Below are 15,941 nucleotides of genomic sequence, written 5' to 3' on the forward strand. Positions count from 1 at the left end.
AGTTAGTAGAGCCTATCAGTTTTAGTCAGCGTGATTTAAAAATGATTTCCATATGTCTGAATTTCAATTTGTTTTTCAAATCGAATTCTTTTCCTCTGTATGAGCATTCTGTCAAAGTGTTTGATGGTGGGTGGTATCTTATCTCAGCAAACAAATAAGTTTGGGTAGGGGTGAGGGTAATTCTCACAAAATTCCTTCCTCAGACATGTGCATGCAATTCTCACTGAATTTGGTAAGGTTTGTGTACATGTTTCTAAAAGTAGGATTTGGCTAGTAGTTGGGTTTTTTTTCTACCAACAACTCTCAGCCTTGAGCTCATTGTCAGGGGGTGTTTGCATTTGCTGATCAGCATTTCCACATCTGCTTAGAATTTCCTCTCAGATGCTTTGCCCATCTGAGCACATGACTGTCCTCTTGCCACGGTCCATCCCTCCCAGCAGCTTGAGCCTTGGCAAGGAAAACTTCCACTCAGAGATGGGCATTGGCAAACACAAAAGCCCATGGAGTTTTCTTAATTATCTTTCAGGTGGTGTTTTGACATGATTGTGAATGAGTATTGAGAGAAAAGAAAGTTAAGCAGGGTTTTTTTATTAATTCCTTGATTTTTCTTTAAAGGTTCCAGACAAGTATTTCACCATTTTACTGGATTATCTGCAAGGGCTTCAAGGCAATGCACGAGACTTAACTGTGCAGAAAGCTGAAGCTTTTATGAAGGAATTTGATGATTCCAATGCAGAAGACCCAAATCTCTTGGACAAGTGCGAGCGCATACGACAAGTTCTACAGCTGCTGTCCTGAGAGTACTTTTGTATCTTAACAGTTGCCTGGCGGAGAGGATAGGTTGTCATATATAGAGACTATAAATTAGTTGTCAAGACATATTTTCTAATAAGAAGCCTAATATTATATGTATTCTGATACTGGGTATTCAGATTTTGTACGCATAAGTTTTTCCAGTTGCACAGATTTATTCTGTTTTGATGTGATAAAATAAAAATAACATATTTGGTCCATAGACGTGTTATTACAGTAATCTTAAGTGCATATCTTTAGAAAAATAAACCTCTCTTCTCGTTAGTTTTTCTCCATCTCCCCCTGTAATTACTGTTAAATAAGAGGAGCTTTGCAGTTCTTAATAAGAAGAGCAAAGGAACCAACAAAAAGCCTGGAGGGTCTTTTACAATGGCAGCTTTTAAAATGAGCATACAGTACAGTGTTTGCTCAGCCAGCTGTAATCTATCACTTTCAGCTTTAGAAGTATGTCATTTGGATTTGGGAAAGATCATTTTCAGTCTGTTGAACATGGGTTGTATAACACAGTTGCTTATTAGTACTTCACACGGTGATCTGGGGATACCATCAGCTTTGTTAGTTTTCCTTTTATATTTTGAAGTTTTCAAATGCATTATGGCAATTGTTTAGATATTCAGATAATGCACAGATGGGAACAGACCAAATCCTTTGACTCTACGTAGTGAAGTCGTCTGATTGTACCAACCCTATGATGAGAAGTGCTGTGCTGCAACATTTTGTAGCTAGCCTGCCAGTATTGCATTTTCATCTTTCTCTTTTAACTGGCGTCCAAAAGAGTTAATTTGTGTTCATTCACTTTGATGTGAGACATTTGTCTCCTGTGAACATGCTGAAAATACGAGGCTTTCAAGTAGAAAACAAGGACATTAATTACTCAAACGTTGGATGATCGGCTTATTTAATAACACTTGTATTCAGTCACTGTTCTTGACCTGATTCTTTCATGTTTCTGCAAACATTGTTCATACTTTATTAATAACAACTATATGAAAAGTGTAGTGTTTAAGAAGAGTGGCTGTCTTTGGGAATTACAGCTTTAATTTGGGTATGTGGAGGAGGGGAGGATCTATGGATATGTGGGCCTAATTTTTCAATAAGAAGCATTTGAGTGGATTTGACAGCCTTTACAGTCATGGATTAGTTGCAAATCTTCAGAAATATGAAATATATTACTAGTTACAAATAACTTACGCTTTCTGACTTCTTGAAGGTGATGTTTTCAGCAAAAAAAAGACTAGGGACCAGCATGCCCTGCTCTAACACAATAGCCAGCATGGAGTGAGCAGAACTCAGCAGCAGTGACCAGCCTCTCCTCTGAGCTGCCGATCCCTCAGCAGCAGCTCAGGTAGTGTTCAGTTACCATGGGACAGTGATTGGTTGGGGACTGCCAAGGATGCAGCAAAGACCTAGAGCTTTTAGAGGCCCAGAGCTGTATAAAATTGACTTTGCATTTAAAAGTTGGTGAAAAGGACCTGTAATAAAGAGAAGCGATACTGACATTTAGCGAACTTGTGAATGATCATTGGACTTGTGTTTTATGTCTGAGAACATGCATCTGGGAAAAACTACTGCCACTCCAAACACGAGCTGATATGTTTATTTTCCATCATGAAAACCAGGAATTTCTCACAGATTATGTTTTCAAAGTTTCTTTTTTTCAGCTTAAATGATGTCAGAGAATTTGTGTTCTCCTTAGATTTGAAAATCGACACTTTTGGTTTCTCAAGTCACACAAAAATGTGGGTCCTCATAGTGCACTTAATGTACCTCGTAGCTGAAAAGCCCAAGGAAGTTACAACTGTATTTTGCACTGTATTTTAGAGGAGACTTGTAAAAAAAGATTGTAAAGGTAAGCTCCAGGCAAAAAGACGTGAATCTTTTATGATTTTGGCAGGTTTGGCAAGATTCGCCTTTCTCGGACCTTGGTTTCGATTATGTGCAAGCATTGACAAATCTGTGAGAAGAGAGGCTTTGTAGATTAAGAACATCATATTTCTTTTTATTGCAATCAATATTAGAAACATATAAGGCCTGCCAGTCTGGAGTCTGTGTGAACAGTAACATTTGGAAAAGAGCAGTTAGAGCCTCTCACCGGTGCAGTAATAGACCTCTGTGAATGAGGTCCTGCTTTGCTCTCCTTCAGCTGCAGTTCCAACTTTCCCTTTGGTGCTACAGATTCTTGGGTGAAGGACATGGTCTCTGGCCTCTGCTTCTTGCAGCTATGGAAAATTCAGAAGTTAAAAACTAAGGTAATGGTTGCTATGTTTGGTTTTGGTAGAGAAAGCAAAGTATGATGTTCTTTGCCACATGTCTCTTGGAGTATGGTGCGGTTCAGTGGTCAGTGGTGTCTGGAAATTGGGTGAAAGGCTTGTAAAACTTCTGCTTTGCATTGTTACTATGCATGTCTTGGGTTTCAGAACTCAATATGAAATATTTTAAGTGTTGTCTTATACTTGATGTTGTAGTGCAAATAAGAAATATCACTTAATTGCATTTCGTTTTTTTTACTTTGCCCCATTTCTTAAAGACTCTTCAACTGATTGGCAAACAAGTCATCATCAAAACACCCATGAAATGCAAAAAAACATTTTTGGAATACGTATTTTTAGGCCCATTTTAAAGACAAGATTGTGAGCACCCAGACAGATTACCCAGCACAGCATGCAAATGCAGTAACATCTCTGGCAATCAAATTCTGTTTTTTCCATGTGCTCACCACCAGGCCAGCTTCTGCTTCCTGCTCAGCTCGGCATTTTAATGTAGGAATTTACATTACATGATGAGTAAGTATAGCAAGATTTCCTCCATCATGTATTTTAAATTATTAAGTTTATAATCAGTTATTGAATTCCTGTAGCTGATCAAAGCTGCATAAGAAGATATAATCTGGCACTTCATTCACTTTGTCGTTTGGTCATGTGGAATTCTCAGATCTTAACACCACTTGTAGCTTAGGCAATCGTGTGGATAAAGATAGGACAAAACCATGTCTCTCCCTCCGTTTAAATCAGTCTACTGTGTTAATAAAAATTGCATCCAAAGCTAGAAGTAACAGTGTGTACAGACTGACAAATTGCATCTTCATCTGCCCACTCTAATTGTCTTCTAGTTGAGTTAATCTGTATTGTGGAGCTCTGGCTAGAAGAACTCATATCCTAAGAGAACGCTGAAGTCAGGACTTCTAGACAAAATAAAAGAACATTAATTACTTAGAATTGCTTAAAGCTGGAGCTGTGCCTCTAATGGAAGTACTAATTACTCAAAAATTGGCAATGTAGAAAGTTCCCTTTGATTTGGCTGATCCTTGCTATGGATTGTGCATCTTCTTGGTTCTCCACTGTCTGAGCCCAATTTTAATTTGTTATCATGGTTGTAAAATTACTGGGTAAATGAATTCTCTGTTCTTATTTGGAAAGGGTGTGTCGTAGCTGTTGAATGTGTAGTTTATTTCCTTATTTCCTCTCGCTGGAGAATAGTTCTGGTGTGCTTCTGTTGATTTTAAAGCAAGGTGACTCCTGACTGATCCCCCGTAATTTCCAATAGCTTAGAAATGCACTTCAGTTTGAGTTTAGGGTTTGTTTTTTTTGGGTTTTCTTCACTTTTGCCACTGAGTAAGGCAAAGTTATGAACGTTAAAATCTACTCACGTATCTGCAATTCCGTGTCAGAAAAACAATCAGGAAAGAGATTTAAGTTACAAAGTCAAGCACTCAGAAAATTGGCAAACATAAGAATGGAAATTGTCTGTGTAATTTCAATTTTACTCCTTCACGCCTGTATGCTATGATGCAACCTCTAATTATGCCATTTTCCATCGTGTGTGACTGATAAGTCATTTATTCAGTGTTTTTCTTGCAGTTCTGCTGCAATTCCCAATTTTGAAATTTAGGTCTACAAAGTAATAGTAAAGCTTAGAGAAACAGCTTTGCTGTGTGGGTTTGATCCTGCACAGGAGAAACAAGCAGGAACTTTCCTATTCATTTGGTATAGGAACTAGTCATAGATGTTTCATCACAAATGTGCCTTTTAAAACCTGTCTTAATGTTCTGGTTCATTTACAGTCAAAATACTGCATTGATGTTGCTTAATTTACATCCCGTTTTGTTGACATAAGACTTTCCAGTGGCTTATTCTGCTTTAGCCTTTGGTTTCCTTTTATGTCTTCCTTTCTGTACAGCTGAATGAGCTAGTTATTTCTGTCCCTGCAAATAGGAATATTAGTTGTTTACAGTGATTCCAGTCATACAAGGATACAATTAAATGTCCTTGCCTTTGCAGGACAAGCTCATTTTAGCAGTGATTTATAATTGCATTCTATTTTAAATTCTTCGTAAGAACATACATAGTCAACAACTTAATATGGTCAAAAATAATGAGTTTATTCAAAATACGTTTGTTTTCCCCTCCAAGGAGCAGGGAATACCAAACTAAATAAAACCACTGAGTAAATGGTGGGGGAAGGGCAAAGCAAAACAGTGGTTTATCTTTCTTTGTCAAAACAAAGCTGAATAAGAAGCTTGTGCTACTAAGAAAGTTTGACTGGTGCTATAGACACAGAGGGAGGGCCCTTCAGTTAGAAACAGAACAACAGTCACACAGTTGCTCTTACTGATTTTTCTTTTTCCCCTACATGCAGAATTTTTGGCATTCCCCAACAAAACCCACGAAAACACCTACGTCCAAAAGTTAAATAGGTTTCAAAATCAAATACTTAAAAGGCCAAGAAATGCCACATGTATATACATGGCCAGAAGAATTCAGCTTCTACCTCTCTGTGCCTCCGGCCTGGAGACTGTATGAAGGGGGATTGTGTTCGAAGTAAACAAGCGAGAGCCCCTAAACTATGTGAGCGCATAGTTGAAGATGCCAAGTAACTTTTCTTCATAGGAAGGTGGAATTACATTTCCCATTAGCTTTAGTTATTCAGATATTTTGAAGAAGGTTTGCTTCTAATTGAAATATCATGTAGACTTTTGCAGTGACAATTTGCATCTATTCTCCTCGTGGTCCCACGTGCGTTTTATAGAATTGCAAGCCATGGGACGCAGGATCTGTCACTCTCATTTGCTTATAAATAGCTCAGTCTAGCTACAGCACTGTGAAAATCATCCTTTGCTGTTGAATTCCTTTGGACCCAAAGGAGCGTGTTGACGCAGTTTCCATGTACTGGTCTAGAGGTACAACAGGCTTTGGCAGCATCCTTTGTATCACCCAGGCTTTCTTAAGCTCCATGAAATTGCCAGAATCCAGTACAGTGATGCTGCTTATGGAGTTTACAAGCGAGCAGCAGTGTTTGTGGAGCACTTTGAGACGTGAGGCCTCAGGATCTCGGCTGTTCAGGATGCTCAGCCCACAGCTTTTGCCTTCTGTGGCCTTGCCACCAGTTTTCAGTCTTGAGCTGCTGAGAGGTGCAACCATTTTATTTGTCCACTTGGGCTTAATTTGACTAAACAAACCATTTTAAAGCTGTTTTGGTGTATTGAAAACTTAAGCTGCACTGATAGTGTTTCTCTGGTAGCACAGATACATGTAAATAGGTATTGTGGATTTCACAAAGAGAGTACCCTTTATTAGAAGCAGAAGCTCTTGCAGTATCCTGGAAATAACTGTCCACTACCCTGATTTACCTTGTTAAATAAGACTGGTATATCCGTGATCTGTCACAAATACAGGCTAACAGATAGACACGGCGACAGAGAGCCAAGAAACCATGTATGGGCATCAAACATACCAGAGGGCAAGGATGACAGCGGGGAATGTAACCTCGTGAAGTTGCCTGGTTAAGGCAAAATGCCACCTGGCACAAATCCCGGCTGCCATAAGGTTAAAAATAACAAATGCTATCCCTATTACATAAGGAAATCTTTCGTCCTTGTTTAATGGGGCACTGAGATAAGCCGGAAAGAATAAATACAGGGAGTCTCTGAACTCTTACTTGTGGTGTTAGTGCTTAGGGACAAAAGACTGAAAATACCAGGCTTGACTGTAAGCAGGGCTCCGTGCATAAACTGTTGGCATTAAACAGGTGAAATCTGGGTGAAATTCCAGCATCTAAGCATGCTCAGCAGCAGCAGCATCAAACCGGTTCACTTCACTGGTGACATCTCAGCCCAGGAAGGCCTTCTAGTGCATCACTCTTTGTGATGATCATGTTACTATAACATAAATACAGAGTATCTGTGTGTTCACAGCAGCCTGTAAACCCTGTGGATGGCTGCAATCCATTGCCCGTGTTCTGCTGCTGATTGCAGTCCAATAGGGGATGGAGAAGCTGTTGAAGTCATTGTGGATGAATTTGATACTCACCCCAGAAGTGTGATCTGTTCTCATCCCATCCCACTTCCAGTTGCATGAAGGAAACACCTGGCTACAGCAGTTTGAAGGGTAAATTCAATGAAGGTACAGTGAGATGCTGCTCATGTCCTTGTAGGGGGCCCACACCTCAAATGAATTCAGTCCGTGACAGATATTTTTATTATCAAAAAGAAAACCCTTTAGATAATTTTTATTTCCAATGCTTTTAATATGCTCTTTAATCTCAGAGATGGAAAATCTGCACTGAGTAGATGGTTGCATTATGAATATTGCACCAACATCCTTCTTTCCTTCCTGTACAAGTTCCTGAGCAGATTATAACTCACTTTAACTGATGTATGGAAATGTTCATCTGACTGAATTAGCAAAGAAGATGAGGGGGAAAGCAGCTCATCAGAGTTAGGAAATGCAGAAGTTAACTTATATTTTGAAATAGGCCACATACAGATATCTGGAATCTGAGTCTGTGATATTTAAACAAAACTCACTCAAAAATTATCACTTCTGCAGCAATATGGCATGAACTAGCTCTCTGCACTTCGCGGTGTCACTTTTCTTTTGAAGAGCCAAGGCTGCCAACTGTAGAGCAGAGTTTGCAGAAGGAAAACTGCAGTCAACTTGACAGTTATTTCCAGAGATTGCTCCAATCCTCAACAATACTCATTGGCTCTCTATAAAATCCAGGGATTCCCCCTTTGTTTTCTAAATTATTATTTTTTATTATTTCAGCTGTCTTTGGACAAAGGGAGGGGGGGGAAGTGACCGCAGAGAGATCAAGGGTATCTTTGACATTGTTTAGTGAGAAAATACTGACTCTTGTTGAATTACTCTGTTAACGCAGAGCAGACAGAGTATCTCTGATTTTTGTTTGGGTTGTGTTTTGAGGGGGGGTCCCAGCAGAAGATGAAAGCAATGACAGGTGAGTCTTAGTTTGTGCTGTTCCCTACCCAAGTGTTACAGATGGTTGCTACTGCAAAAGAAGAACGAAGGGAATGTGAGAAATGCTGTCCTTCTGCAAACAGCACGTCTTACACGCTCTTCTGCTCTGCTTGTGCCGATGTTCCCCTTCCTTGTTAACAGAACAGCATTTCAGCCAGCAGAATGTATCAATCAACCTTTATTTGTATTGTTGCTGTGGGTCTTGTATACCTCATAAAATTGCTTTAATGGTCAAATTAAACTTTTGACCTCCTGTACAGCTTGCAAGCCACTGGTGTTTTGAGCTGACTGCAGGAACAATTCGGAGGATGCTCGGTTCACTCCAGCATCGATGCTGGCAAAAGGCAACTGAATGCAGGTAATGGAGAGCATAACCTTAGAGAGGAAAACAAATTCAGTGTAATGTTGAACTGTGTGAATGGTGATTGAAAATGACAACTACAGCATGCATGCCTTGATACCAGGTGCCATAGAACTTGCTGACACTTGCATTCTTTTGCTTGAGGTATTCCTTTTCTTGAAAAGTGTTTCTAGTTCAGCAAGTTACAGGGAGATAGTATCAGTCCCACAAAACTTACTGCATAGATTCGAAAATGACAAAGTACTGCGTCCTGCTACTGCAGCCCCATGGATGTAGCCTTTCAGAGTGACTTTTTAATATTTAGAAATGATAAAATAATTGTCTTGGAGGAAGGCAGACAGATGTCTCATCAGGTTTATCTAGAAAATCCTACCGTTTCTCTGAGACATGACCTTTGCCTAGGTCGTCTTATTGTTCTTGCAACTCAACTAGATCACTATGATGGGCACCAGTTGACATACCCTTGAAGTGGATTCAAAATCCGGCCCAAGCTGTGTTGTGGATAGAAGAAAGTAAAACGCTCGTAGTCCTGTTCTGATTGTCAGGATGCTAAGGCTATAATTCAAGTCATTAGGCTTAGTATATAAAGCCCTTCGTAATCCAAGTCTTAAGAATCTGAAAGGTCACTTGTGGTCCAATAATCCTGAATAGTAAATGTGATGAGCTAGTAGTGACTGTCTGATCCTAAAGAACCTCTTAAAATAAATTCTGGTCTGTGCCCCCGAAACATATGCATGTTATTTCTACATGATCCAAGAGGCTGTGCAAAGAACAAGGAGCTTGACTGTTGCACAGCATCATGCCACAATGATTTTTGAAATTATTTTAGTAACAGGACATAAGGAATAGACAGGAGGATGCTCAAGATTTTAAAGACACACACCCTCCTGTGGCTGCAGTGGTCCAGCGGAGACATCTGTGCTGCAGAACTGCTCATCACCAAGATCCCTCACATCCTCCCAAAATCTGCCAGTGCAGCTGCTCATGTAAATAAAATGAGCAAAGGTGGCTTAGATGATAGGAACAGCAGGGCTCATCTCCTGGTCCTGATAGCAGTGTCGGAGATCATTCATACAACAGGGTGTTCACACAGGTGACTGGGACAGTGCATGTGAGGAGAAGCCAGAGGTGCAGCAGTTGGCATTAAGCTGGAAGGTGCTGAGAAGATCTATCGGATCCCAGGTAACTATAGCCCAGCTGTGACCAGCTTGCAGGGATCCAAAAGGCTGTGGCTTTGCAGGGCAGCCCAGGAAGGGGATTTGGTACCTAAAGGTACAGGATGGCTGCATGGAAGGGGCCCCAGGATAGTTTTGTGGGAGAAAAGGACAAGTAGCAATGTGTCAGACTGGGAGGATGCAGGCATGGGGTGATGTGATATTTTACAGGGTTGATTCCATGTGAGATTGAGCACATGGTTTGCTGTGTTGAAATTGGAGAGCTCAGCCCTTTACTCACCTCCTTGACATCTCCTCAGGAAGATGCCAGAGGGGTAAGGAAATGGAGGACTGGAAATGCTCACCCATTTATGGGACCACTTCTAGTGTCCCCTCTTGCTACCTGACCCTCCTTTTCATCCATGCTTTTGTGCTGAGGGCAATTAGATGCCAGCTTGGAGGAGAGCTGGATGACTTTGGTTTTCCTCTTTAGTATCTTTTTGCTGTTCAATTTGTTCAGTATTTGGAGTGATTTGATCTTTACATTGTGTTAATTTAGTGGTGCTCTGGGTATGGTTATCTGTGTGCCCTGAAGGGCCTACTTTTCCATACTATATCGATGTGCAACTTCTGTTAACATCAAGGCATGGTACATGTGTAAAGGTGCACTGAACAGCTAAACTGTTCTTAAATACCTGGCTTTTCTATACAGAATGATTATAAATTTTTTGTCCTTGCCGTGTTTCATCAGAGGATGCTGCCCCACCAGGCAAAGCTGGGGAAGCCTGATCATCCCTTTATTACAGAAGGGAAAAACAGGGAAAGAGATTAAAAGATTTGCCAGCACCACAGAGCAATCAGTGGCTGTGCTGAAAATAGAAACCAGGCTCCTGGTTTCCATTCCCCAAATCTGGCCTCTAGGCAACACGACTATATTAAAAATGTAAATGCAAATATAGAAAATATTTCCTTTTTCAAACCTTCCCTGCTAACATTTTGTGTCCTTTTGATTCCATGCTTCTCAGAATAAGCTGGTAGCACTTGGATCAAAACCTCAAGAACCAGATGAGCTGTTCTCACTGAACATAGCAAAGGAAACGGGACTGAACCACCAAAACCTCAGAGTGACCAAAAAGCTCATGGCAGAAGGTGGGAGGAGGCTTGTGTCTATTTTGAAACAGAAAAGTATTCAGTAGCTATAGGCTACTGTTCAAAACACTTTGATTACTGTATTTAAGGAAGCCAAAAGCAATACCGTAGTGACAGTCCATCAGCCTTTGTATTCTAGAAAACATTCTCTCTTGTAATGCATAGCAGATACAAAGCTGGCAGCTTAGGGACATGCAGGCATTTTAACTGTTTGGCATTAAGTTTGCAGATGATGGGTAAATCAAACCCAACTGAGGTCTGAAGTACATCACCAGAAGAGAGAAGCGAATTGCATCTCACTGAGGTACTGCACAGCTGCAGGGCCTCTTTCTCTTCAAGCCAGAGATGCTGGCAGTACCGTTACTGGTCTCATTCCTTTGGGTTTGTCCCAGCTTTATTTCTGTTCCCATATTGTTTCTCTATGCTGTAAACAGGCTTGATGATCAAAAAATAAAAATAGCATGTGGATGCAACCCAACCAAACAGCCAGGGTAAACTTCATGGGAGAAACTGGATTTAGAAATGCAGCCCTGAGTCATGCCAAAGAGAGTCCGATGTTAAAGGCTTTTTTAAGAAGCAATTGGAAAGAGTCTCCTTTTAAAGACACTTCCCAGTGCTCATTACAGAGCCATAACACTGCAAATTGGGGCTAAATTCCGCCAATCTCACTCTTGTGCATGTGTTTGTCTGAGTAGGGTTATGAGAAGTGGCTGCACTTGTTCAGAAATCCCCCATGGGGTCGGTGACAGCAGCATGTGGCTCACCGTCTTGTCCAGCAAAACTCTGAACGCTGCACAGAGGGGTCATGCACACATTGTCACCGGAGCACTTGAAGTAGAAAGTGGGTGTTATTGGACTCTAGGTAGAGATATAAGCCCCCCCATAGGGTGTCTCAAATTCCTGCTGTTGTTAATGGCAAGCTTCAATAAAAATTAATGGTGAAACTCAGGTGGTGTCAGAAAGAGACTGAGTTGGCCATGGTAAAGCTGATGCATCTTCCCTAAGACATCTCATCGCAGAGCTCAGCTCCTTCTGAATCCCTTTCCATTTGGCAGAGGCCCAAAGTAAGAGATGAGATGAAATTTAAACCATGTTTGAAACTAGATGATCTTCAAGGTCCCTTCCAACCTAAACCATTCAGTGATTGTGTGTGTGATTCTGTGGCAAGCTAAAGACATCCCCTGTTCTCTGGAGTTATGAAGCTCCTTGACCTACTGCGTTCTGGGACCATGTGGTGCTTCCTGCAGGTCACTCACCTGCCTGGACAGTGGAGACACGGTGGTGATGTGGGAGTGACACCTCGTGGTTCACAGGTCTGGGGTAATAGCCTGGCTCCTCTGCAGAGACGTGCTCAGCTTTGGTTGTGAGTCAGTCAAGAGATGAGATAAACACCTAGGAATTTCTTCTTGTGGTTGTTTTTTAGCGACTACAGTAGGCTCTTCTTTAGAAAAGGGAGAATGTTTGCAAGTACTTCACAGTGACTTAGAACCAGCTTTATTCCAACAACTAGATTTATGTTATACCCATAAAATTGCAATGCATAAGGTGTACTGACTACTTCTGGCTTTGTATCCCATCATCCCCTGTTTCATTAAGCCTTTGGAACTCTAAGACTGTTTCAATGGCTGGGTTCAGAAAAGGTCTTTATGTCATCTTCATGCTCATCATTGATATGGTAGCAAGAAAAAAAACAGTTTTCATTAGCAAAACTTTCCCCTTTTGCCTTTTTTGCTGGCTTAGGAGAGCAGATGTTGTCACTGATGGAGACTGAATGTGACTCAGTTTTCAATGCTCAGCCAGCAGCTTCTGAAATACATCCACATTTTGTGAGGTTAATAACACTGTAGCCACCAATGTTGAATTTTTTACTGGTTCAAGACCATATGTCTCTGACCTAATTAGATTTTTATTGGCTAGTGGTTTATGGAGCAAACCTCTGAGGGGTTTTTGCCCTGTCCATGAAGAATCCCATGAAGAGGGAAATGAAGCTCACTAGCACTGTAATCTTTCTTTAAAATGGGCAAGCACCTCATTCACTTACAGGTTGGTAACTGTTCATGCTGTTAACCTGTCAGATAATACTGCTACATTTTAACTTAAAATTACTGGTTGGATTAAATATTAATCTGTAACCTTAAAAGGAGCAAGAAGCATGGTTCCGCTTTGGCTGGTGATGCAGTGCAATGACAAGCTACCATTGCCAAACCCCACAATTTGCAATCCCCTAAAATGCTTCCAGGGGAGGTCTGGGTTCATTTAAAACTTGAATGGAGATGAGCTCCTTTCTCAGTGTCTGCTGAGACTACAGGCTGGATTTTGTCACTGTAAGTCATGTTTCAAGTGCTCCATGGGTGATAAAATATCCAAATTGTGATAGATTGAGTTACTTTATTATCTGCTGGGGGCACATTTACGGTGTTGCCCTTTTTGGTACGCCTGTTAGTGATGACTGCGATTCTGCTCGTGTTTCTGTCACTGTCTCATATGGTCTTTGAACTAATCTTTTCTCATTTTCATCTGGCTTTTTCTTCTATAAACCAGAGATAATGGCATTTCTTTAGCTGGAGAGCACTTCACATTCAAGTGAAGGGTAAAGTGCTGTTGCTGGAGAAGAGCTACCATCTCGGACATGAGTGACAGACCCCATCACTCCTTTGGGAAATACGACGAGGCTTTATAAAAGATAATCTGCACGGCACTGCAGAAGCTTGTGTCTCACTTAACACCATTTAAGCACTTTAACCTTCTTCTGACAAATGGACAAATGCCTGGCCTTCAGCTCTGAGCAGAAAACACCAAAACTCTCCAAATCTAGTAAGAGCCAGTGCCCCCAAGTTCTGTTACATGGCACAAGCTCGCAATAGGCAGCTCCAACCTGGAAGGCAAAGGTTGCGCGTGAATTAATGTCTTAAAGGCGCTTGCTGGGTTCAGGGTCAACAGCATTTTGGCTGTGCAAGGCACAGAGGGGTTGGGGCTGTGGGGTTTGAGCCAGAGCTCGCTTGGGGCTGCCCCAGCTTCGCTGTGTCAGGCTGTCACGGCTGTCGGCACGTATTAATGAGCTGAAGAGAAAGGTCTGAGGCGGCTCGTGCTGCTTCAAGGAGCCGTTCAGGGTAACATTTAAAACACAGCTCCCAAGAAAAATAAATGGAGAAGGGCTTAGTTTTTTCCTGCAAGCTGCAGCCATGGAGCTGAGAAAGTGCTGCTGAGGCCACCCATGCTGGAGGGACCTGCCCTCCACGTGGGTCCTGCAGCATCCTGCTGCTCCCATTGGCTTCCCAAGGCATGGCTCCCGGCACACTCGTGCTTGCTTGGAGATGGGGATGGGGAGGAAAAGCCCACTCGCGGAGATGGGAAATGGTGTTTTCGGGGTTGCAACCTAAAGAACCCAACCTGGGCACCTGACCTTTTTACTTTGGCAAGGTTGGCTTTTATTTGGTGTGTAGCAATGCAGGACTATAGAGGTGCCTGCATGTGATTTCATGTTTGTTTTGGAAGAAGTGCTGGTCTCAGGCTCTGTTGATGTTAGGAAGGCAGCAGTCGCATGAGGATGCGTCCCAGCCTGATATGGGGTGATGCAGGCAGCAGAAGTGGATGTTCCCACAGTGCTGGGGATGGCAGTGTGGCTTTGCCACCCAGACACAGGCATGCATGTGCAGAGCTTTCTGTGCAGGTAAATGCCATACAGGCAGGGCAGGGCTGCCCATGGGTACCAGCAGGGAGCAGGTCCGGGTGGGAAGCAAAGGGTTTTTTCAGAGAGAAAAGGGAGGGGGGGGGAAGTTGAAATCTTCATGCAGAAAGAGAGGAGTGGAAAAGTATTTATCTTAAATATGTCGTGTTTGTGCATAATTAAGCACCAGCTAAAAGCTGGGATTGAAGCTTCTAGGATCAGAGACTGGGCAGATGGGATGAGAATGCCAGGGAAGGAGAATTTTAAAAACACAGCAAACCCTGCTCTAAGATATGCTGCAGCTGGGTTTGCCAGTGGTGCTGGGGAAGGAGAAGCCCAGTGTGATGGTGAACAGCAAGCCCTGAAGCCTCAGAGAAATGTAAAAGGCCTGAGAGCAGAGTTTCTGCCAGGCTGGCCGCTGGAGAGGCTAAATGTCTAAACACAGTGCTCATCAGGTAAAGTGGCTTCAGGCTGGAGCTGCCACGTGTGCTAGGGGAAGGGATGGAGCATTCACCTCTGCTGTGAGGTTATTTTACCCTGAAAAACACTCTAGAATCAAAGGAATGGGCAATGTGGCTTGGAACTGAGGCCTCTTTCCATAAAGCAGAAATAGAGTATTTCTTACCGCCAGATGCCCAGAAGGGACATGAATTCACTGTCCACCTGCAGGAGAGGTTGGGACACAGCCGGGTGATGGGGACTTTGCTGCAGGGTTAGAAAACGCATCCCAGTGCGTTCTGTGTGCCACTGCTGTACCTGCTGGTAAATAACATGGTGCTTTGGGGGACAGTTTATCCACCAGCTCAATGTAGTCCCCCACATCACAGAGCAAGATTCTGAAGGCTCTCTCTGCTAATTCCTGCAGGAGCAGGGCCCAAGCAGTGTGCTGCTCCCAATACCCCTTGCTGTGCAAAGTTACAGTAGGATACATCCAGAAATGGTGATTATCACAGTATGAATTTTAATCCCTCTTGCCCATTACTGGCTCCAAGGATGGAAGGAGACCTCACTTTCTGCTCTTCACTCCTCTTTGTCCAAGAGTGGCTGATTTGAAAGGGCTCAGCCTCCAATTAATTATACACAGCCCAAAGGAATTACTTTCTTTCCCAACTACAAATCCACGGGTGGATCGATCCTGGGGCACTCTGTATAAGCGCTTTTCTTTCTCTAATTTCTCCTGCGACTTTTGACATGGCCCTGCCCTGACTGGGGACATTGATGATTATTTTTTTTTTCAGAGAGATCATTTACTCCTAGATAAAGATTAATTTTAACTTTAAATTTTAACTGAAATCTCTTAAGTGAAAACGTTTTTATAGGCCAGCTAAGATGCTGTTGTCTTTGCCCAGCTTTGCCTGTCACGGGCTGCTTCACCGAGCAGGTAATAAGTAACCTTTCCTCCCTCTGGGTGGGTTGAGGGCAGAGGGCTGGCAGAAGTAGGCTGATGGCCTCCTTGCTCCCTTCTCCTTGGGAATCATAAACAATTTTAGTGTCAGTGACCTCTCTCTGCCCCTTGTTTTGGGTAATCCTTGTGGTGCACGCAG

At 42.3% G+C, this 15,941-nt stretch overlaps 1 protein-coding gene across 2 annotated transcripts in view; it reads left to right on the plus strand.

Moving 5' to 3' along the window:
• CUNH7orf50 (chromosome unknown C7orf50 homolog) overlaps positions 1–2,321 on the plus strand; it is a 127,498-nt gene extending 125,177 nt beyond the window's left edge. For both annotated transcript variants that reach the window (XM_057416925.1, XM_057416926.1), the window contains one exon: positions 616–2,321. In XM_057416925.1, the coding sequence (XP_057272908.1) occupies positions 616–798 (183 nt within the window). In that variant the 3' untranslated portion in view covers positions 799–2,321. The remainder of the gene's footprint in view (positions 1–615) is intronic.
• Positions 2,322–15,941: the final 13,620 nt, after the last annotated feature.

This window comes from Pezoporus wallicus, unplaced genomic scaffold (genome assembly GCF_028554395.1).
Source record: "Pezoporus wallicus isolate ANWC-B61680 ecotype Strahan unplaced genomic scaffold, APGP_CSIRO_Pwel_v1 scaffold_7392, whole genome shotgun sequence".
Classification (NCBI taxonomy): Eukaryota; Metazoa; Chordata; class Aves; order Psittaciformes; family Psittacidae; genus Pezoporus; species Pezoporus wallicus.